The 22,073-nt window shown below is 40.8% G+C and overlaps 1 protein-coding gene across 2 annotated transcripts; it reads left to right on the forward strand.

The window, feature by feature from the left end:
• The first annotated feature begins 264 nt into the window (after nt 1–264).
• Nucleotides 265–22,055, forward strand: aclyb (ATP citrate lyase b). Of its 2 annotated transcripts, XM_040135069.1 has the most exons (29): nt 265–434; nt 4,610–4,791; nt 5,509–5,631; nt 6,939–7,001; nt 7,513–7,703; nt 8,117–8,196; nt 8,520–8,650; nt 9,079–9,197; nt 9,483–9,619; nt 9,981–10,042; nt 10,779–10,896; nt 11,119–11,273; nt 11,943–12,036; nt 13,060–13,089; nt 14,927–15,068; nt 15,813–15,981; nt 16,096–16,200; nt 16,385–16,581; nt 16,748–16,829; nt 17,005–17,115; nt 17,208–17,335; nt 17,443–17,536; nt 18,058–18,212; nt 18,312–18,462; nt 18,790–18,933; nt 19,173–19,286; nt 19,538–19,620; nt 20,518–20,594; nt 20,680–22,055. In XM_040135069.1, the coding sequence occupies exons 2-29, from the start codon at nt 4,633–4,635 to the stop codon at nt 20,772–20,774; spliced, it is 3,309 nt and encodes a 1,102-aa protein (XP_039991003.1). In that variant the 5' UTR covers nt 265–434; nt 4,610–4,632; the 3' UTR covers nt 20,775–22,055. The 2 variants fall into 2 exon arrangements, with proteins under 2 accessions (XP_039991003.1, XP_039991005.1); XM_040135071.1 differs by lacking the exon at nt 13,060–13,089.
• Nucleotides 22,056–22,073: the final 18 nt, after the last annotated feature.

Below are 22,073 nucleotides of genomic sequence, written 5' to 3' on the forward strand. Positions count from 1 at the left end.
TTCCCTGGAACCGTTTTATTAAATGAAATGAAATGAAATGGCAAAAGGAAATGAAAAAGACAGGATTAAGAGTTTCTTTTTCTGAGATTTAATCGTTTGACCAACGGTTATTTTAAATTGACAGTTTTATAGTTTTATGTTGATTTTTTTTATTTTTATTTTTTTTTTTATTTTTTTTTTTTGTAGTTGGCTTCTTCTAATAAAGCTGTGGGTGTACGTGACATCACTCGAGTAACCACTGTGTTAGCCAATCAGGGGCCTGGGCCGACACGTAATGGATCGGCAGATTATGGGGCGACAGGAGGAGAGCGAGTGGCGACTGGCAGCGGCAGCGGCTGCGCTACGGTACGAGAAGAAGTGACTTTTTAGCCGTGTCATTTCTCACCACGCACACGATTCCTGCACTTGGAGCAGGTGCTACTTTCATTGACAAGGTAACCGCTTTCGCTCAGTTATTGTAAAACCCGGGGTTAGTCGTTTTTTGCCCCCCCCCCTTCTGACTACCAGTTATTTAAGATACAGCTCGATAGTCAGGCAGGCAGTCAGTCAGTCAGGGCTCGAGTTCGGCGGATATGAGATGCTGCGAGGTTTCACTGCTAAAGCTGCAACCACAGTCATCGTGCTAGAGACAGAAAATAGCAGCCGTTTGTTTTTGAAATAGAGGTTACGTTCAAAACTGAATGATTAACGGAGGAAGAAAAGGAGGAAAAGAAAAAGAAAACATAGCTCCTGCAAATCACAGGCCAACTAAATCTTACATCATCCGCAAACAGCAACCCCTGCCTCCGCAAGCTTCCTATCTTCCGTCATGTCTCCCTCTGGAGGTTTGTACGCCCTACATCTGCGCGTCGTCTCTCCCGTCCAGGACGTCGTTCCTTATTTACCCGCAGCGAGCAAAGCTACAGCTATGGAACTCGCCCGGCAAGCTAGGTCAGGCTACAGGCTGCGGGAGTGGGTGTGGTGGCTGGTAAAGGAGCCTCATTCACCCAGTGCTGGCCTGGAAGCACATGATGTAGCACGCCGAGTTCGTCAAACAGCAGCTGTGTCTGAAGCAGTCCCCCCCCTCGGTGGCCCCTGTGGTGGTGGTGGTGGTGCTGCTGCTGCCTCCAAATCCAGATTCCTTCATCTCGGGAAACCGTGCAGAGACACACACACACACACACACATTTCACGGCTAGATAGCTTCAAACAATGGACGGGACCCGCGGATTATGGCAGGGTAAATGCGGGGACATCTGCCTCCGAGAGCACGGCGGTATGGCCCCGCTAAGCCGGGCTCCCCAGGTTAGGTCTCGCCGACGTTTTGCTCTGAAGTGCTGCAGCTGAGCACAGAGGGCCCCCTGGTCGTATTTCAGAAGGTACAAGAAAAACCACCATAAAATGTTATCAGTCACACAGATGCTGAGATAAGATGCATGTTTTCGAGGCTAGCCGTTTATCACTGTTTACTTTGCCGTGGAGTTGATAAAGGTATTTAAAAAATCACCTGTATGGGCGGTTCCCCATAATTTGACCTCCAGCCTTCGGGATATCTTGCGACTCCCTTGAATTGGAGCCGTAAACTCCCGGCACCAGGCCAAAAGAAACGGGACCTACATACTGCTGGGTGTATGTGTTTGCGATAGCCGAGGCGGCCCCCGTGGCAGCCATGAGTTGGCCGAGCAGGTCTGACAACATGCCCCGGTGTTTAAAGCGGGGACGTCGGGGCCACCGGTGCAGCCCCGTTGTCTCTGTACTGGCTCCTCACAACTTTTTACTCAGATACACGTAATGGTGTGAGACTCCTAGCTTCGATAGCTTGTCTCATGTGACTGTGTGTTCGGACAGAGAGATACAGTAGAAGGAGAGTTTGTTGTCTGTCTTTTTGGATCATAAATTGTTTCTTGCCATTTAATAAATTTCGGCCTAGATATGATTCAGTTATCCTCTTAGCTTTATGGCTAAACTCACGGGTTTGACAGTAATGCACCAAAACCACTGTAGTTAGTCATTCAACTGTTTCGGTTGCTGCATTTAGGGCTGGAACCAACCTTTTTATTACTGATTAATCTGCCAGTTATCTTCACATGTAGTTGATTCATGCTTTTGTCTATAAAATGTTGGAAAATGTTGGGGTTTTTTTGTTTTGTTTTTTTTTTAAAAATGCTCCTTACAGTTTTCCAGGGTCAAAGGTGATGTCTTCATATTGTTTGTTTTGCCCCCCCCCCAAAAAAAAAAACCAAACCAAAGATACTCCATTTAAGATGATCATAAAACAGAATGGGAGCAAAAATCTTTACATTTGAGAAGCTGGAACCAAAACATGGCATTTTTGTTTAAGAAAATTACTCAAATAGTTAAGCGATTATTAAATTATTGCCGATTAAAGTTCCATTTATTGACCACTCATTTCAGCTCTAGCTGCATCTTTGCTCTGAATACTAACATAGGATTTTGTCTTTTTCTGTTTTCTTCTTTCATTCTTATATTTACTTGTTGGACAAAGGCTGGTTTGTTGATTGAAGAACGGGGACTAAAGTTGACTCTATTAAATTATTGAGGAGGGGATGTGTTACTGTTACTCTGCTGCCAATTTTAAGCTCAAAAAATGGCTAAAAGAGGAACAACTCACTTTGATGATTCACTCCCTTCTCCTTTATTAAAGTATGTGATGAGAGTTTGACATATCATCAGTGAGGTGACACCAATCTACAGCTCAATTGGTAAACGTGACTAACAATATTGAGGAGGCACAAAAGGATTTATTCTCAGTGGGGATCTCAATTTTGTGGATTTGGAACAAAGAGTGAGCTGTCACCACTCACATACAGGAACCTTAAAACTCACTAGTTTCACGGTTTAATCTGTGCATTTTCCAGTGGCTAGCTTTGTTAGCCAAAACAGAAAAAATATTCTTTTTAGATGAATGACGACACTTATGCACACTAAAACAAAATAAGCAGAATGGCACTGTGATGATTTGGTAAATGTAGCATTTGTTTTTATGCCCAAAGGCTACTAGTTTATGAAGTGTTGAAGACAAGATCATTTTCAAGTTCTGATTTGTAGAATTGTATTTTTCTAGGTCTGTTTGCATTTTCAGCATGCCCATCAGAACAACTGCAGGAAAAAAAAAATAATATAGCATAGCCACTGACCAAGGCAAATACCATTAATATTTTGGTAGTTTCCACCATTACCAGTCAATGTCTTGGATAAATATATGGCCAGGCAGCTGATAGCAAAAGCTCTTACAGTTTGTCTCAGTAAGAGCACAGTTCCTGGCAAGTCATCAGAAAGCTGTAGAAGACCACTCACCTTGAATTCAGAAAAACGTGTAACCCATTAGATTAAGCGTATTCAGTCTGACTTCGTAAAACATTACTGTTTGACTGTTTAACTATTTAATTATAGCACATTTAATCAATCACTTGTACCCACGGCCTCACATAGCATGTGTACAAAACCTGGCTTTATTTTCAAGGAGTTTGGTGTTTTGGTTTGTTTGGTTTTTGTTTTTTTTTTTTTGACAGGAATGCAACACCGATTAATGTTCTGATGACACCCATGAAATAATATAAGCAAGTACATTAAGAAACAACATATTGTACGCATACATTTTCATCTGGGCTTGATTGTAGCTTAGTCCCCATCTTGGTTTAAAATCAGAAGTGAGAAGTGACTTGGCCTGTAGTTTTCTAGTTGCTCAAAATGCACATATGCTTAGTTTTTTGTTTTTTTGTTTTTTTTTAATCCATCAGTATATACAGATGGGTGACGAATTAGAGGGAAAAACTGAATAAATGAGTGGAGAAACACTGCAAATGCAGAAGCCTCCACATAGGTCACGAGGGGTCAATGAAGGTTTGGTATGAAAATGGTGTGTATCGTATGCTATGGACTTGGCAGTCACCAGATCTCAACCCAGTTGAAAACCTACAGGAGATTTTGGACTGTTTTAATGGAAAATTTTAATACTATTCGCATTTTACTATTCAGCTGTTAAGCTGTAGTTATATTATCTGTGGAATGCACTGATTGTTCACTGTTCGGTCGAAAGGTACAGTGTGACCCTCAGGGATAAAGCGATCCAGTTGGTACCAGGCAGTTCTCCTTCATCCCTGAGCTCCAATCTATCTCACCAATTAATTATGTGTGTGTTTTATCTCTTTTGAGCATTTACACAGCAACCCCTCCCTTCTGTACACACTAAGGGGTGTAAATGCTCTACTAAGTTACATACATACGTTGCTCATTGCTGTGTGACCTTTGATCTCTGTATGCTCGAGACCATCTGCAGATGCTGAATTAAACTCGCAGAAAGGCAAGAGTTGGCTCTTAATGCTTTATTGAACAGAAGTTGCCACCACACCTGATGTGTTACACAGTGCTCTCCACCACCATCCTCAAAACACCAAATGAGGGAATATCTTTCGGAAGAATGATGTGCATCCCTCCAGTAGTAGTCCAGAGACTATTAAAATCAGTGCCAAAGCGCATTAAATCTTTTCTGGCAGAACGAGGTGGCCCAACACCTTACTAGAACACCTGCTGTTGCTTTTTCACCCAACTGTACATATCATGGTTTCCTGACTCAGTGAAGTTAACCGTCGCCCTCCCTCTCCCAAAGGTCCTGGGCTAGCAAGCGCTGCCATGTCGGCGAAAGCCATCTCGGAGCAGACAGGAAAAGAGTTCTTATATAAGTATATCTGCACCTCAGCAGCCGTGCACAACCGCTTCCGCTATGCCAGTGTAACCACTGAGACTGACTGGGACCGCCTCATCCAGGAGCACCCTTGGCTGCTGACAGAGGTAATGCTACTCTGACAGGCTCAATACAACCTCAAGAGCCCTCTACTGTACAAGCCTCTCTTGTTTTTGTGTTCCCTCAATTGGCAAATGATTGAAACCACAAGGCTAATTAAATACTGTATGTCACTGAAACTCTGTGTACATAATTTGCAAGACATAATATCATTACGGTTACAGTGGCACACGAGTGTGTGTGTTTAGATTCACTGAGTGAATGATTTTGTGTGCACTTGTGAAAATGTTTAAATTAGCACTGGGCTAGCAAGGGCAAAGTATTCAACTTGTAATGTTGGAGGAGTTGTGTTTTCTTACAAATTGGGACAACCAAGAGTGGACATGAGTGATCTCAGTAATTTAACAAGATGATTAGGACATTAAACAACTTGTGCAACATATTATACACTCAAGTTGTTTTAGTTGCACAAGCGGATGCCTCATATCTCACAGGCAGTTTGAAATTTTGAACTCTACCAGGTCAAATGAATGTTAAACAGTGTCCTAGCCATTATCATACAGATTAAACAAATAGTATTTCCCTTTTTTGAGGTGTGTGTGTGTGTGTGTGGGTGTGGGTGCGAGTTCGCCTCTTTATAAAATTTACTAGAAACTAATACCTGCACCAGGAAAAGTTTGTCTTTTAGCCTGATATCAGTACTGATGCAAATTGGCTCTTGTTTAATATGCGGTTAATCTGTCTTCCACTTGATCTCCCTGTAGCGGCTGGTGGTGAAGCCAGATCAGCTGATCAAGAGGCGCGGGAAGCTCGGTCTGGTGGGCATCAACCTGGACCAGCAGGGCGTCCAGGAGTGGCTCAAATCCCGCCTCATGAGAGAGACCACTGTAAGTTGACTGTAATCTCTCTGTCTGTTATCAGACATCAACACACTGCAGGAGTGGTTTATATCACTATAAGGAAGTATTCTACATCTCTGGAAAGTTATTGTTTGTTGCTATGATCACTAGGTTAATCGTTGTAAATATGCTGTTCGCGTAACAAAGTTCACAAAGTAATTACCTGAAATTTGATTGTCCAGTGCAGCGCGTTGCCAGATGACAGTGATTTGCAGGTCACCTTTTTTGCTGGCCGACCCTGTGTTTTCTTGCTCACCGCATTTGCTCCCCACTGTGTCGATGCAGTGACTGGTCAGCTAGCCGTCTTTTCATCCAGACAAAGAACAGCCAGTCTTTCCTGAACGACAAGCAATTCTGTGTCTGTACCCCCCCCTTCAAAATAATAATTGGATTTGCTCGGAATCTGCTCAGATAAATATCCAATGATCAGTGTACTATGTCACCCATAACTTTATTTTTATTGGTGTTAATTTGCCCCTTTATCTATGGACCTATAAACCTGTTTTTATTTGTTTTTGTGGATGGCAACTTGGGACACGAGCAAACTTATTATTAATAGATTAGGTGGTGTTACAAGAACCACAAAGATAACTGATTTCAATAATGAATATTTTTTTGTATGTTACATATATTAAGCACATGGTCCCTGCTCTTCAATGTGATTCTCTGACTAATTATGTTGTAAGTGATGAAAACAATTCGCCCGAACAGTCTGACCCAGGGAGTAAATCAAATTTACCACATTTTGTTTCGCACATTTAAATGGAGAGAAAGTAAGCTACAGTTCCTTGTACATTTGTCCCAACATACGGACCTGTTATATGTAGAAATATGTTGTGAACAGTGCTAGAGGCCATGGGCTTATGTTAAGATCTGCAGGTCAGAGGTTACGTAATGCCAGTGGAGAAGGTTGGTCTATTCTGGTCCACCATAGACACAGACGTGCTATCTTGATCTTGAAACTGGCAGTGGCCATACTTTCACTACATAAGGCAATTTATGATCCACCCATGCCAGTGTTTGTTGTTTTTTTTTTTTTTTTTTTAATGTAATTGTGCCATTAATAAAGCAGCAACCAAGATGATAAAGATGAGCCTGACAATGTTTTTTTTCACACCAACAAAATTTTCTAGTTGAAAAATTGGTTTAATTTTTTTGTAGTTTGGGGTGGGAAAAAAAATGATATTCTGTAGGGTCATTCACTTCTTTATACAGTAGTTTTCCTGTCAAGTGTATATAACTAGGTTAGACTAACATACTTGGGGTTTGTGACATCAACTGTTTGTCTTGAACAGGTGGGAAAGGCAAAGGGTGTGCTGAAGAACTTCCTCATTGAGCCATTTGTCCCACACACACAGGTAATTTCCTCCACCATCCTGTGTTTCGTCATTCTGCCTCCTGTTTATAATGCTTGAAAGTCTAAGTATATTTGTGTAGTCTTTGACCATAGATAGATTTTCAGGGTAATGCATAGACCCCACACCCACCAAACAAACAAATTGTCAATCCACTCAGCAGGACAATGAAACTTCCAGGGCCAGCATATAAAAGCTATTTTGGGCGTTTTTATATTTAGGTCGGTGTGCATGGTTAATTTCTTCAGAAGTGAACAAACTGAGGGGTAAATGATGTTGCAGTATGTGTGTGGTTTTGTTGTCACTGGTGAATGTGTAAAAACAGTCTCACCATGTATGAAGGGCAGTTTGGTTTAAAGAAAGAACTGGATGTTGTTGAAGTCTTAATGTTCAAACAGTTTGTAGGCACTTTGAAAATCAGTGAGAATGCGCACACTGCTGTTTGCAAACTAAATCCATGAAAATGTCTTCGTGTGTCCTTGTATTTGCTCCGACTCTCCACTGGCCCACCCAGGAGGAGGAGTTTTATGTGTGTATCTATGCCACCCGTGAGGGCGACCATGTGCTTTTCCACCACGAGGGAGGGGTGGAAGTGGGTGACGTGGATGCCAAGGCCCAGAGGCTGATGGTTGCAGTGGATGAAAAGCTGAGTGAGGACCAAGTCAGAGAGCAGCTCCTCACACACGTTCCAGATAATAAGAAAGAGTAGGGATGCATCCTTTCTTATTCCTTTATTTCTTAGCCACACGGAAAGATTAAAAAAGCAGTAACACAAACTTAGTTGGTTGAAAATAAGATCTAAAGTTTTTTTGTTTTTTTTTTTTTTTTGTCCATCACATTCAACTAGGAAGTACTCTTGTATCCATTCGGTAGGAGACAGGAGTTGGAGGGTGTGAAGAGAACATGCTGATCTCTCTCTCTTTTATACAGTGTAACTTTACTGTGAGGGAATAGTTTCTAACAAGCTTTGCCCTTGGACGCAAAGCGTGAACCTCTGTGATTCTTATCATAGTTTAGCTGTGACATATTCATTTTATTATGTGGTTTTCTACTAAGACTTGTCTTTGTTCTCTCATGTATGCTGTTTTTTTTTTTTTTTTTTTTTTTCTTCCTAAAAGAGTCCTGGCCAGTTTTATCGTTGGCCTCTTCAATTTATATGAGGACCTCTACTTCACCTACCTTGAGATCAACCCCCTCGGTAAGTTTTTCATAACTTTTAAGAGTCACATCTCTTCACAGTGCAATATTTTTAGCTGGTTCTTTGATTCCCACAAGCATGATCCGATGTTGTCTTCAGTTTTATAACTGTAGCAGCACCATTTGCACACATCCATTATTTATTTAAGAGAGTGATTTAAGTACTTACGTGGATGAATTATTTATTTGAGGGAACAAGTTACTAATTTTTGCACATAAATTATTAACTTGACCCTGATAACCACAAGGCTCTGTAACATGTTTTTGTAGAAAGCATGAAAACAGTAAATGAACGGATAACTTGACTTTTTCTCCTGTCACCAGTCATCACCCAAGATGGAGTGTACATCCTTGACATGGCTGCCAAGATTGACGCCACAGCGGATTACATCTGTAAGGCTAAATGGGGGGATGTGGAGTTTCCACCGCCTTTTGGCAGAGAGGCCTATCCAGAGGTGAGATCTGAAGCACAACAAATCAGGCTTTTCATGATCATGTCCATTAAGGGTTATTGGGTTATAATACTCCAGTTTGTTTTCTGCTTTCTCACTGTTTGTTCATAGAAGATGTACAAGTTGAATGCCTGGTTAATTTGTTTTAATGACTGCATGCCTAACAATTTTTATTTTATTTTTAAGTGATTTCACATTCAAATGTTAAAAAATTATTATTTTTGACTGTCTTGGGGAAGAAATATTTATAATAATTTATTCACATCCCTAGCTTGAAAATAGCAACCCAACTTACATTTACTGACTAATCGATATTGATCAAGGACAATTGAAAAACAGCTTAGCTTAAAACACAGTTTATGCCTGCATCCTTGGCCTTGTGCAAACTTTCCACCAGAATGTATAACCACTGTATGATTTTGCACTTATAGGAAGCCTACATAGCTGATCTGGATGCAAAGAGTGGTGCCAGTCTGAAGCTGACCCTGCTGAACCCTCGTGGCAGGATCTGGACCATGGTGGCTGGAGGAGGGGCTTCGGTTGTCTACAGGTTGTCTATCGGTTTGCAGGGTTCATGGGAGACTTTTTAGCTAACATGAACTACTTTGGTTGATGAAAGCTTTACCATGTATTTAATATTCTGTGTCGATTGCGTTGCTCCATGGCTTGAAATTTTAAAGCATGTTACATTTTGAGTCACATGGAAGTTTTTACCTTTGACAGACAATGGTTTGATATTTCTGCTTGGGGTTTTTTGCAGAGTCGGCAATTTTTCAGAGTCCTCAAACTAAATTCAGGAAACAGAATTTGACTGCCCATCTTCTCTCTTCTTTAGCGACACCATCTGTGACCTGGGCGGGGTGGATGAGCTGGCAAACTACGGCGAATACTCTGGCGCACCCAGTGAACAGCAGACCTACGACTACGCAAAGACCATCCTCTCTCTCATGACACGTGAAAAACATCCTCAAGGTGAGTACAGCCTAAACTTCATTAAGGCGTGTTTCCCAAGGTCAAAAAAAGTAGGCCAAAGGTGAATGGCTGGGGGGAGGAAGTTAACAGACTCACTTGTGGGGAAAAAAGTCTTGACTGCTGCAGATAACTTGGACATTTCTAGTGGCTGTGGGTAAATTTGCTTTAAGTATGTAAGTCAGTGTTTGATTAGTCTTCTGCAGTGTGACCTGCTTGTTTTCCTTTAGTGTGACATAAGTTCAATGTGCGCATGTTGCCAGCAATAGACTTCATGGCCGTCACTTAACTATGTTACTGGGGTGTCAGATTTCAGTCATGGACATATTCTTAACATGTCACCTCGTCTCTCTGTGTCCTCTAGGGAAAGTGCTGATCATTGGAGGAAGTATCGCCAACTTCACCAACGTAGCAGCCACATTCAAGGTGAAACACATTGATATGTTTATCTGAAACCCTGTGCAAAGTAAATTATATCAACTCTAAATGTTCCCACACGGCTACATAGAGTGAGTAAGTCAATTAAGTTTGTATTCGTAATTTTTCCCAAGAGAAAAACCGACTTCAGTACAAGGTTTTTTTTCTTTCACTGTCATTTGTAGCAATTGTACCTCCAGTCATAGCTTCATACCTTCAGGTCAGGGCTGAATGTCGAATTTCAGAGTCCGGTTTCAAGATTACGCAAACTCAGCCATCCACAGTAGCCAGCCTTATTACCTATGTGCATTATCTAAGTTCCTTTGGTTTATAACTAGCATCATAACTGATGAAAAACAAACTATACCCAAAATTGTATTAATAACAACAATAATAATAAATAACAAATTATAGTAGACAACACTAAGTACTCTGTGTGCAGCAGCCTCCATAGGTAAATACAATGCAGTAGAAGTTGGTCTGAACACACGGTGTGAAAAAAATGCCCCTTAGTCCTTTGAGGCACAAGAAATTGAAGTTTTGCATCTTGCTTTCTAAGACCAACAAATTAAATGACGTTACTGAAAACCACACTGGCATTCACCGTGTCTCTCAGCCACTCTTACTGGCTGATACATCGATGTAGATATTTCTTAGAATCTACGGTGTGTGTGTGTGTGTGTGTGTGTGTGTGTGTGTGTGTGAGAGAGATCCACATAGCTGACCAGCCTGTCCCTCCCCTCAGGGCATCGTCAGGGCCATCAAAGACTACCAGGGTCCTCTTAAGGAGCATGAGGTCACTATCTTTGTTCGACGTGGTGGACCCAACTACCAGGAGGGGCTGAGAGTGATGGGGGAAGTAGGTGAGTGAGATGAATGCGAGAATCCTAGAGAAGAGCCCGCTCATGGAACAAGGGGTAGAGATGGTTTAGTATGTAATTTGATATTTTATTGGACTAAGCATCACAGGAAAGATGGCTAACATTCATTCACTCACACCGTGAGAGAATCATTGCTAGTTTAAAAAATTGTTTTGTTAAATTAGCTTTTTTCTAGTCGAATTTAACTGTGTTTTTCCTCTGCAGGGAAGACCACAGGTATTCCTATCCATGTGTTTGGTACAGAAACCCATATGACGGCCATCGTTGGAATGGCCCTGGGCCACCGGCCAATCCCTAACCAGCCCCCAATGGACGCACATACCGCCAACTTCCTCCTCAATGCCAGCAGCAGTGCAAAGGTATTTTTATTCAGAAACCATAGGTAGGATGGTCTGCAGGTCATCTGTTGCTCTTTTAATTAGATTAGATGTTGTATTGCTTGAGACATGCATGGTACTGTTTTGTAAGAGTTAAAGAAAAGGATTATTAACTGTCTAAGATGCATTAACACTATATATGGCTCAAATATATGCAGGTTCTGTTCGTGTACTAATAGGTGTTGCATGTTAAGTTCATTCACTTACTTGTGATACAGTCCAGTCATACATGTTAAAACACTGTTCAAGCTTTGAAAGGCCTGGACTTTGGAACTTGTTTGAGTAGCTCTATTGTATAGCGTTACATGATACTCTTTTCATGTAGTCTGTGTGTGCTCTTTAGCCTCTTTATTTGCTAGCTGAGGCCCTCCCTGTTAACTACACATCATTTGGTGTTTCTTTTCTTTTGCCGCAGAAACACAAACTTGCTAAAGACAGAGGTCACGCCGCATTGTCACTGCAGTGCCTTTTTATAATTATTTTAGGACACTTTTACGTAATGTTCTCTTCAAAACTGCAGGCCTGTCTAGGAGATATTAACTAAAACAGAAAACATATTACAATTTGTCTCAGTGTGAGAGAGAGACATTTGTTAGTTCCCTGTTACCATTTCTCACGGAAAATGTTCTCTCTCTCTCTTTTCTGCACCAGACTCCAGCTACCACAAGGACGGCTTCATTCTCTGAACCCAGGACGTCTAATGATGCCACCCCAGCGAAAAAGTCTAAAGCAGGTCTTCCAGCAGGTAACTAACACCTTGACACTCACCTCTCCACTGCTTCTTATCAGCAAGACTCCACATGTACTCATACACTTCTGCTTTTTCATTTCTCTTACTCTGGCTTCCTGTAAACACCCCACCCTCCCCACCCAAACCCATGCCATCACTGCTGTTCTGCATTTTAATTTTCTTTCTATTTCTTCCTCCTCTTCTTTTTTTTGCTGCACAAACTGTCCACTCACCCTCGTCTTTTTCATGGTTGTTTCTCTAAGACACTCTTCATTCTATACTGTGGCCTCTGAAGAATGTGGTCACAGGCGATTGGAAAGGTAAGTGGTAGGTGTGCCATGCCCACACTGCGCTCGGCTGCCCACGCCCTCCACATTGGTTTGCCCTTTTTTCCTCTCTAGCCTTCACCCTCGTAACCTTGGTAGAAAGGAGTGTGTCTGTGCGTGACATGTACATGATTGCATCACCTCAGTGCCTTAGTAGTTTTCCGGGTACAATATATCCTCAAGAAATAAGATTTTTTTTTTTTAATTTATTTACTTCTTTTTTTTTTTTTTTTTTTTTCAATAAGAATAAGTTGTCTTTTGAATAATTAAAAACTATACTTGTAGATAATCCCAAAATTAAGCATATCATCAGGTTTTTAAAGATGACGCTCATAAATACAAGGATCTTTTGAAAAGATTTGTCATCTTTAGACCGAGTTGTGTGTTGTTGTGTAGAGAGAATTTTGATTGTAGTGTTAAGGGTCAGAAGTTCATCACAGGCTAATTGGAGATGAGATTTTGATTGTGGCTTGACTATACCTGTTTAGATTGCTTTTCACAGCAGCACAGTAAAGGCATGCTCTGTAGCAGCTGAGCTTTGCATGCTCTTTCCTCTGCTAGGCTTTTTATGGAGTGTTTTCAGAGATGATGCACATTTGCAACAATGCACTGAAGTCTGTTCAATAAATAAGATACAGTAAAGATGAACTCATTCTTTTCTCTTTTGTGCTCATTTTGTCATATTTTGTGTGTCCGTCCCGTGGGGTCACAGAAGCGCGAGCCTCTTCAGGCTGCAGCGGAGGTATGGAAGGGTGTGAAAACCTGTCTTCCTGCCCTCTCCGTCCTCTGTCCACTCCCTTCTGCCTTCCCATTTTTGTCTGTTCTCTGAAGTTTCTCGGCAGTGTGTCCCTCCTTTTCGCATTCTTATGGTGGCTTACTCTCCTTTAAGGGGTGCTGTTTTATATCACTGAACTTAAATTGGTTGAGCCTGCATTCCCTTTCTGACTGACATTGTTGAATCATCTTGAATTTATCCGGTTAACTCCATAAGTGCTGTAAAATTTAACCATGGTTGTATTTTTTATTGGAACATTATTGGAAATAACTTGTAGGAGTACCTCCAGAAAAAATTATGAGCCATCGTGGTTGGTAGAAATTGATCAGTTCAAATCACAGTATGTGGTTTCTTTAAGACCAGCGTCATCCTAAAACATTACTCCTCACTCAGGCCTGTTAAAGGGGCAGTGGTAGCACTGGACAAGTGATAGCTGTGTGAACAAATTATTTTAGGTTAGATGTAACAGCAGAAGGCAGCGAGCCTGGGCAGAGAGGAGGAGACACTGGGGAGGACCGGAACAAATGTGTGAAAACATGGTGATTAACTTAACAGCAAATGCTTCAAGCCACATTGCACTCTGACATTCTCCTTCAAAACTGAGCACTCGACAGTCTTAGATAGGTTGCACAGTAGTGTCCTTTTTATTATGCCTCAGTTCAGTCTGGCTATAGACATTTAAAAAAATGTTCAGGTTCTCTGGGATGTTTTTTTTTTTTTTTTCTTCACACATGGGCTAGAATTATTACTGGGTGGCTGCACTATCTGGACCTCGCAATGTATTAATCCAATTACTAGTAGACAGCTGTGTCATCAACACTCAGAGTTATGTCTTTCAGACAAGCGTACATGGTATTCCTGGTTGTGATGAGCAAGTTGAGTAATGTCTCTAAGAGCACACAGCAAACCTAGAGTAGATGGAGCTGCTAGGAAAAAAAAATCATTCAGAAAGTACTGAAGTAAAACCTTTTTTTATTAGAACCTTTATTGAATACACAGAAAAATGGAAAATATCTTGGATTTAATTGATATTTAGGTGGTCAGAAAAAAACTAAATACATTGGCAGAGAAGTTTCCTGGTGGTTCAACCTAGCTTCTTCCCTACAAGGAAATGAAGTTGGCAGGTGTGTAATCTAAGATAATGCAACTGCACGGGCCTTGTGCAGGACTGAGACTTGTTATTACCATGTGAGAATGGAAAGAGTTTTTCATGTAACTTCAGACAGTGTGGCTCAAAGTGTCCCCTATCCAAGCTCTATCTAATGTTAACATTGTGAGACCCCAGATTAATCCTTTTAACAGTGTTACTTAAAGGGGGTGGACAAAATAATGCACTGAGTAATCTGATTGTACTTAAAAGATGTGAGCTATATTAGGTTGAATGCTAATTAGCAGCATTTGTCAGCAAAAAAAGAGAGTATGCCAAAACTTGTGTGCCCAAATTACACTGCATATGTCAGAAAAACTGATGTCAAGGGCAGATTGTATGAGAAATCATGACAGCATACTGTGTACCTAAAGTGCATCAACAACGAGAAACATGACCTAATACAGCAGTGTTTGCAGTGGTGTTTTTGTTACAACAAAGTCTTTGATCATAGAGCGTAATTTTCTCTACCTCCTGTATCTCCGTCCTCAGAATGATTTCTCTCTGTACTCTGCTTGTTACCATCCCCACTCCTGTTGTTTTCCTGAGCCAGACCTCCTTCTCTTGTCTGTGATTATTTTTATTTCTCCTTTCAGCTCTGACTTGAATCTCTCTCCCTCTCTCTCCCTCTCTCTCTCTGCCTTCTCGTTCCTTCAGCCAAAGCCACCACACTCTTCAGAGAACACACCAAGGCCATTGTCTGGGGCATGCAGACACGTGCCGTGCAAGGCATGCTGGACTTTGACTACGTATGCTCCCGGGACGAGCCCTCTGTCACAGCCATGGTCTATCCTTTCACGTAGGTTCCCCAAGACCTAATGATTTCCGCAGTTGAGTGAAATTACAAGGGTTGATATGCCACCGATTTCTACATCATTACAACAAACTGTTCTGAATAGGGTTTACTGCAGAAATTGCATGGTTTGACTTGTCAGCGTGAGTGTGTGGTTTTTAGAATTCAGATTTAGATCCATGATGCTAATATTTATATATACCTGTCAAGGTTTAAATAACTACAAGAGTGTACTGAGTGGAGGAAACATCTGTTTTAACAGACAAAGCAAGATAATGTAACCTACACCAAACTACTTTGGCAGTGGCAGATGTTACCTGCAATTTGTAACCTTTAGTTGTGTTTTTTTTATTTTTTTTATTCTTATTTCCTGCTTTAACATATCAAGTTTTCAAATCTTTTACCACGTCATATTTCATCTTGATAAAATTTGTTAATCTTTGAGTCTATTTATTCTGACAAATGATAAACTGGAACATGTGCGCTCAGCTCAGCTTTCTTACTTTCAGTGGAAAACCAATCCCTAAAAGATCTGAAGGCAAGGTTTTTCATAGAATGAATTTTAATATCCTCCTCAGACCTTTTGTAAAATTAATAATTTTGCAGTTGCAGCTATTGATTACTAGTGGAACTGGAATAATATTGATCTACAGGTTAGCAAATTTGAGGTAAAATGCTCTTGTGAAGTTCTTCCGAGATAAGATTTTGCTTTATTCATTTTCTTCCCCTTTACGTTCCTGTGTTGGCCAGTGGGGATCACAAGCAGAAGTTCTATTGGGGCCACAAAGAAATCCTACTGCCAGTGTATAAGAACATGGCCGATGCCATGAAGAAGCACCCGGAGGTGGACGTCTTGATCAGCTTTGCCTCCCTGCGCTCAGCCTTCGACAGCACAGTGGAGGCCATGCAGTACCCACAGGTAGAAAGACATGCCATAAGATCTTTTCACATATATGCCCCCACATCACTGCATAACCATGCGAGTTTCAGTCACACATGAAAGTTGGCTCTTTTTATAAAATTGTGTCTCCAGATTCACACTATTGCCATAATAGCCGAGGGGATCCCTGAAGCACAGACAAGGAAGATGATCAAGATGGCCGATGAGAAAGGCGTCACAATCATTGGCCCCGCCACGGTATGCGACCATATCACACCAACACAGAGTTTCAAGTGCTACAATAGACTGTTAGAGTAGTGGCCATTGTCTCTGTCTGTGTGTGTATAGATGTGTTTCAGTCATCAATGGATATAAGCAGAAAATTATACCTTTAAGTGGCTTACATAAGATCATTGGATACCCTTGATTTTCTGTCTCCCAGGTTGGTGGCATCAAGCCAGGCTGTTTTAAAATTGGAAACACAGGTGGCATGCTGGACAACATCCTGGCATCCAAACTTTACCGTCCCGGCAGTGTGGCATACGTGTCGCGCTCTGGGGGCATGTCCAACGAGCTGAATAACATAATCTCCCGCACCACAGACGGCGTCTATGAAGGCGTGGCCATAGGAGGAGACAGGTACAAGAGCTTGTTTGCACATAATTTGCTTAGGGATGAAAGACAGTTGTCCTGTTGAAGCTTGTTGTGAAACTCTTTCATCGTTTTAGGGCGGCACCACAGAAATATGTTGTTGTCTGACTGACTTCCTTCTGATAGTCCTTATATTTTATTCCTCTTTGCCCAGATATCCAGGCTCCACCTTCATGGACCATGTGCTTCGTTACCAGGACACTCAAGGGGTCAAGATGATAGTGTTGCTGGGAGAGGTGAGAGTAACTCTGCAAATGTTCATATTTTCTGATTAACAACAACACGTTTTTTGTTGTTGTTTTTTTTAATTTACTTTAATTTGGAGTATTTTGGGCATGTTCCATGTGAATTCATATGAATTTGATGACAATAATCTGTGGGCAAAGCCATTTCTCATTTTTAACATCCCAGATTGGAGGCACAGAGGAGTACAAGATCTGCCAAGGCATCAGAGAGGGCAGGATAACCAAGCCTTTGGTTTGCTGGTGTATTGGAACATGCGCCACCATGTTTGCTTCAGAGGTCTGTTGGGGGGGAAAAAATAATTTGCTTTGGATTTTGTAAGGTGAGGATTCAGAGTTTTTGAGCTCAGTTTGTCATGTTGTTGTCCTCAGGTTCAGTTTGGCCATGCAGGGGCCTGTGCCAACCAGGCTTCAGAAACCGCGGTAGCCAAGAACCAGGCTCTGAGGGACGCTGGAGCTTATGTTCCCAGGAGCTTTGATGAGCTAGGGGATGTCATTAGGTGAGAGGTTTACCACATGATCATACCACATGATCATACCACAGAGATTATCACTGATGTGTTTTCAGGATTTTTCACAGATATTCTTTGTATAAATGGTGAAACAGGACCGTTTATGATGAACTGGTTGCCAATGGTACCATCGTTCCTGCCCAGGAGGTTCCTCCCCCAGCAGTACCTATGGATTACTCTTGGGCCAGGGTAAGAACGTTGATGATTACATGAAATAGTTGTTAAATCTTGCATAGTAACTATTTAGGGTTTATTTTCAGTTTTTATTTTAAAAAATGTGGGAATTTATTTGCTTGCTGTGATTATTAAAAACTAGGAGCTGAGGGATATTGGATTTTTAAGGCCGATAGCTATCTCTTTTGACCGATATTCACTGTTTTCAATAGACATATAACATAAACAAACAATTTTGTAATAGGGAGACTTCAAATTGTTTTAAAAAAATTTCGACCTTGGTATGTACTGAGCGGGACATTTTACACTCGAAATACAAACTTGTCAGTTTCTCTCTTGTTGTCAAAATATGTAATGACGCCACTGTTTCTACTACCTCAGACATACTGATACTGATCTTTGCTTCCCACCATACAAACATTTTCACACTGTTTGTGACCTGTGCGTTTTGAAGACGTTAACGATATAATTTTTTATATATTTTATACATATATTATTATTATATTTATATATTTGTTTTGCTGGATTTCCTCCAGGAGTTGGGACTGATCCGTAAGCCAGCCTCATTCATGACGAGCATTTGTGACGAGCGAGGCCAGGAGCTCATCTACGCCGGCATGCCAATCACTGAGGTCTTTAAAGAGGAGATGGGTTTAGGAGGAGTGCTGGGCTTGCTCTGGTTCCAGCGCAGGTTGGTGCGACGCCTGGAGACAGAAAAAGTGCTAGCTCACTGACTTTTTTTTACGAATGATATTTTCAGTAGAATTACCTCTGCTCTCCTTCTGTCTAGGTTGCCGCGCTACGCCTGCCAGTTCATTGAAATGTGCCTGATGGTGACTGCGGATCACGGGCCTGCCGTCTCCGGTGCACACAACACCATTGTCTGTGCTCGTGCTGGCAAAGACCTTATCTCAAGCCTCACCTCTGGCCTGCTCACCATTGTCAGTAGTGATGATACACACAAGCTCTTTACACATTAACAACAACACTGTGCCTCCATCCCCAAAAATGTGTCAGAAGAATCTATCAAGTACCTGGGGTCTGATACAGAGTGCGTTATGTAACACATCAACTTTATTTGGTGTGAACAGTTTGGAAGCAAAACTACTTACTTCTACTTACTGAATCTGAAACCAGTCCAGGACAGCTGTTGATTGATATCCCCATTTCTTTCTTGTCTTACACTAGGGCCACATTTTGATTTTAAAAATGGTTAAAACTGACCAACATGTTTCTGTACCGAAACATGATTTATTCATAAATTCCAGGGCGACCGTTTCGGAGGTGCTCTGGATGCAGCTGCGAAGCAGTTCAGCAAGGCATTTGACAGCGGCATGCTGCCCATGGAATTTGTCAACAAGATGAAGAAGGATGGGAAGCTGATCATGGGCATCGGCCACAGGGTCAAATCGGTATGCAGCCTTCAACTTCTCACATTACCTGAAGTTACATTATTATGAGCCGTAAATGATGTGGCCTTTTTAGATTAAAGCAGAAAGTTGGTAAGATTATCTCTCTGAATAATTCTTCTTTTACAGTAAAAAAGTAATTATTATCTTAAAGTTACGAGCTTCTTCTGAGTTAATTTATTGAATTCATCAGAACAAGATACAACTTCCTTAATAAAAACACATTTTGTCTTTGTTTTTAGATCAACAACCCAGACATGCGGGTGCAGATTCTGAAGGACTTTGTTAAGCAACATTTCCCTTCCACCCAGCTACTCGACTACGCCCTAGACGTAGAGAAAATCACCACCTCAAAGGTACTTATCAGTTGAATTAGCAAGGGGGAAGCAAAGCTTATGAAAACTTTCTCACAGAGGCTACCCGTATGTTTTTAAAACCTGATAATTAGAACATTTTACTGACACACACAACATTTCAATCTGACATCTTTGGACCGTGTGCAGAACCTTTCCTCCTTTTTAGGTTTAAATTGGGCAGAGGTTGGCTAGCTTACTGCTATTCTCCTAAAAAATTTGGCTAAATTGATTTTTTTCTTACCTGTTTTCAGAAGCCCAACCTGATCCTCAACGTAGACGGTTTTATTGGCGTTGCCTTTGTGGACCTGCTCAGGACGTGCGGTGGCTTCACACGGTAAGACACACGGCTTAAAACTGCGAGGCCATGGAGAGACTGGTGAGGCATGTACATCCAGTAAGATGGGTTTTTGGTAGATTTGTTCAACAAGTGCTTTGAAGCGATGCATTTTTATCACCGATGCAAATTTCATAGTATTTAAAATGTATTTGCTACTAAGCTGATTCATTACTTTTACTGAATATGGAAAAAAACATTACTTCAAAACCATTGAATAGTTACCTTTTTTTTATAACTTTTCCTCTAAAATGTATTTTTAATAAGTTAAGCTTCGGTTAGCATTCAGACTTGCTCTTTTGGTGTTTTCTTTAATATTTACCATCATAAAGTCAAGTTTTTGCAAAAGGCACACAACTGTTACTGTAGATTAATAGAAAATTTTCCATAGATCATCATATACAGGAGGTATGCCAGTAGCTTTTTGGTGATTCTGATGTGATACATGTAAAAAATGGAGGTAACTCGGCTTTAACCCCCCCATAATAAGCATTTTTAATTGCTATATACACATTTAATAAATGGTCTATAACACATTGTAATGTAGCTGTAATTTGATGTAAAGACATTTTAAATCTTTATTAATGTACAATATTTTTCTCCTATTAAGACATTTAATATTATTACAATTGTGTTTTATTATATTTTCATGCATTATCTGTTTATACACCAGTCTCCAATTACAGGTGTCCAAAGAAGGAGTTCTAGTTGACAAATACATTAATGAACATTTATCTGGTTGAGACTGCACTCAAGTGTTAACAATTGGATTATTCATTAATACATTTTGAAAAAAAAAAAGCAGATGCCAGAAGTGCATTGTGTGTATCATTGCTTTCTGCACTGATATCACACTGCCCGGTATTGTTTCTCACATGAATGTTGAACTGGTTCCAGAGATGAGGCTGACGAGTTTGTGGAGATCGGTGCACTAAATGGGATCTTTGTCCTTGGCCGGAGTATGGGCTTTATTGGTGAGTCCCGTTCAGACTGAGCCATGACAACAGTTGTCGTAGTATTAAAACAAGACGTCAAACTTCTTCTTCTGTCTTGCATTAGGCCATTACCTGGACCAGAAGAGGCTGAAACAGGGTCTGTACCGCCACCCCTGGGACGACATCTCCTATGTGCTTCCTGAACATATGTCCATGTAATGCCAACATCAGAGATTGGGACGCACTTCCTGATGCGACTGCCCATCTCACGTAACGTTTCTATACTCCCCGGGTTTTGACAACAGCTGCCTTCGGGGGAAAAAAGGGCAAGATGAGACGGGAAAGTAGACGTACTATATGACTGAGGGATCCGGGTAGAAGTTTTCCATCTAGTTTTTACGGAGAAAAAGGGGAAGTATATTTTTAGATTTAGTTTTTGACAAATTATTTAAAAAGTCTGAGACGTAACTTATTCAGTTTTGAACAAAGAGCAAAACCAATGCAAACTACGGCAATTGCAAAAGCACAAAATCAATTGGTACTGGTAAAAATGCTAATAAATCTGTCTTGCATAGTCAGTACAAGGGCAGGATTCAGAGCGCATTTCAGTCATATTTCAGACGTTATTGCAATTTAACTAAACACATAGTTACACAAAAGTTAACCATTTAATCAGCATTTTTCTGTTCCAGGTCACAAAGTGTGCATTAGCATGCTTTCTGGCTTTCTCAGTATTGTACCTTAGTTTACACACTAGCAAATCTAGGTAATACCAGTTTTTAAATTCCTTTTCCAAGTTTCACTTCCACTTAGAAATATCTTTGTCACCACAAAATAAACCAAAGTTATTTTTAGGATGTTTTGTCTTTGTTTAAAAAAAAAACAAAAAAAAAAGGGTCCAGGGGTAGATATTAAGGAGCTGGTCTACATCTTTATATTTTTAGAAGGAGGCATCGTAATGGGATAAAGGAATTAAACACACTGATACTAAGTGTCACTCCACCATTGCCTTTCCTACAACAGATCGGCTAAAAACCCCAGTTGTATAGGACTGGTTGAAATTCATCAGCCGCTGTAAATTAGGTACAGTTTTCAGGTGTTTAAGTCTTTTACATCAAATACAAATTGAACTACTTGTGTTAATATTCTGAATAACTGTGTCAGAAAACAGGGAAATGTGGAAGCATTAAAAGGGGACAAACACAATGCTTCATGAATGAGCCCTGTGAGTCTTGAAAGCATCTTTTGGCTAGGGACCATGAAAGCGGTTTGCTTTACTTGGGGAAATGATCCCACATAATACGGATGTCAGCACCGTAAAAGATTTGTTGACTAAAGACTTAGCACCAACTGAAAAACACTTTGTAACTGCCCACTGTATGGCCTGATGTGTTTGATCTTTGTTTCCCTGTTTTTATTTAACTGTGAAAAATGCTTTGTTTTTGTAATATGCTGTCATACAGTAGTATAATAATAAAGAACTTATTGTTTGACTTTTCATTTTGGCTGAAGTGTGTA

The sequence above is a fragment of the Xiphias gladius genome, chromosome 9 (assembly GCF_016859285.1).
Source record: "Xiphias gladius isolate SHS-SW01 ecotype Sanya breed wild chromosome 9, ASM1685928v1, whole genome shotgun sequence".
Classification (NCBI taxonomy): domain Eukaryota; kingdom Metazoa; phylum Chordata; class Actinopteri; order Istiophoriformes; family Xiphiidae; genus Xiphias; species Xiphias gladius.

Coding starts and splice junctions, on each gene's coding strand:
- aclyb (XM_040135069.1), top strand. CDS start 4,633: ATGTCGGCGAAAGCCATCTCGGAGCAGACAGGAAAAGAGTTCTTATAT. Junction 7,704..8,116: donor GTTCCAGATAATAAGAAAGA/GTAGGGATGCAT, acceptor TCTTCCTAAAAG/AGTCCTGGCCAGTTTTATCG. Junction 10,897..11,118: donor GAGAGTGATGGGGGAAGTAG/GTGAGTGAGATG, acceptor TTTCCTCTGCAG/GGAAGACCACAGGTATTCCT.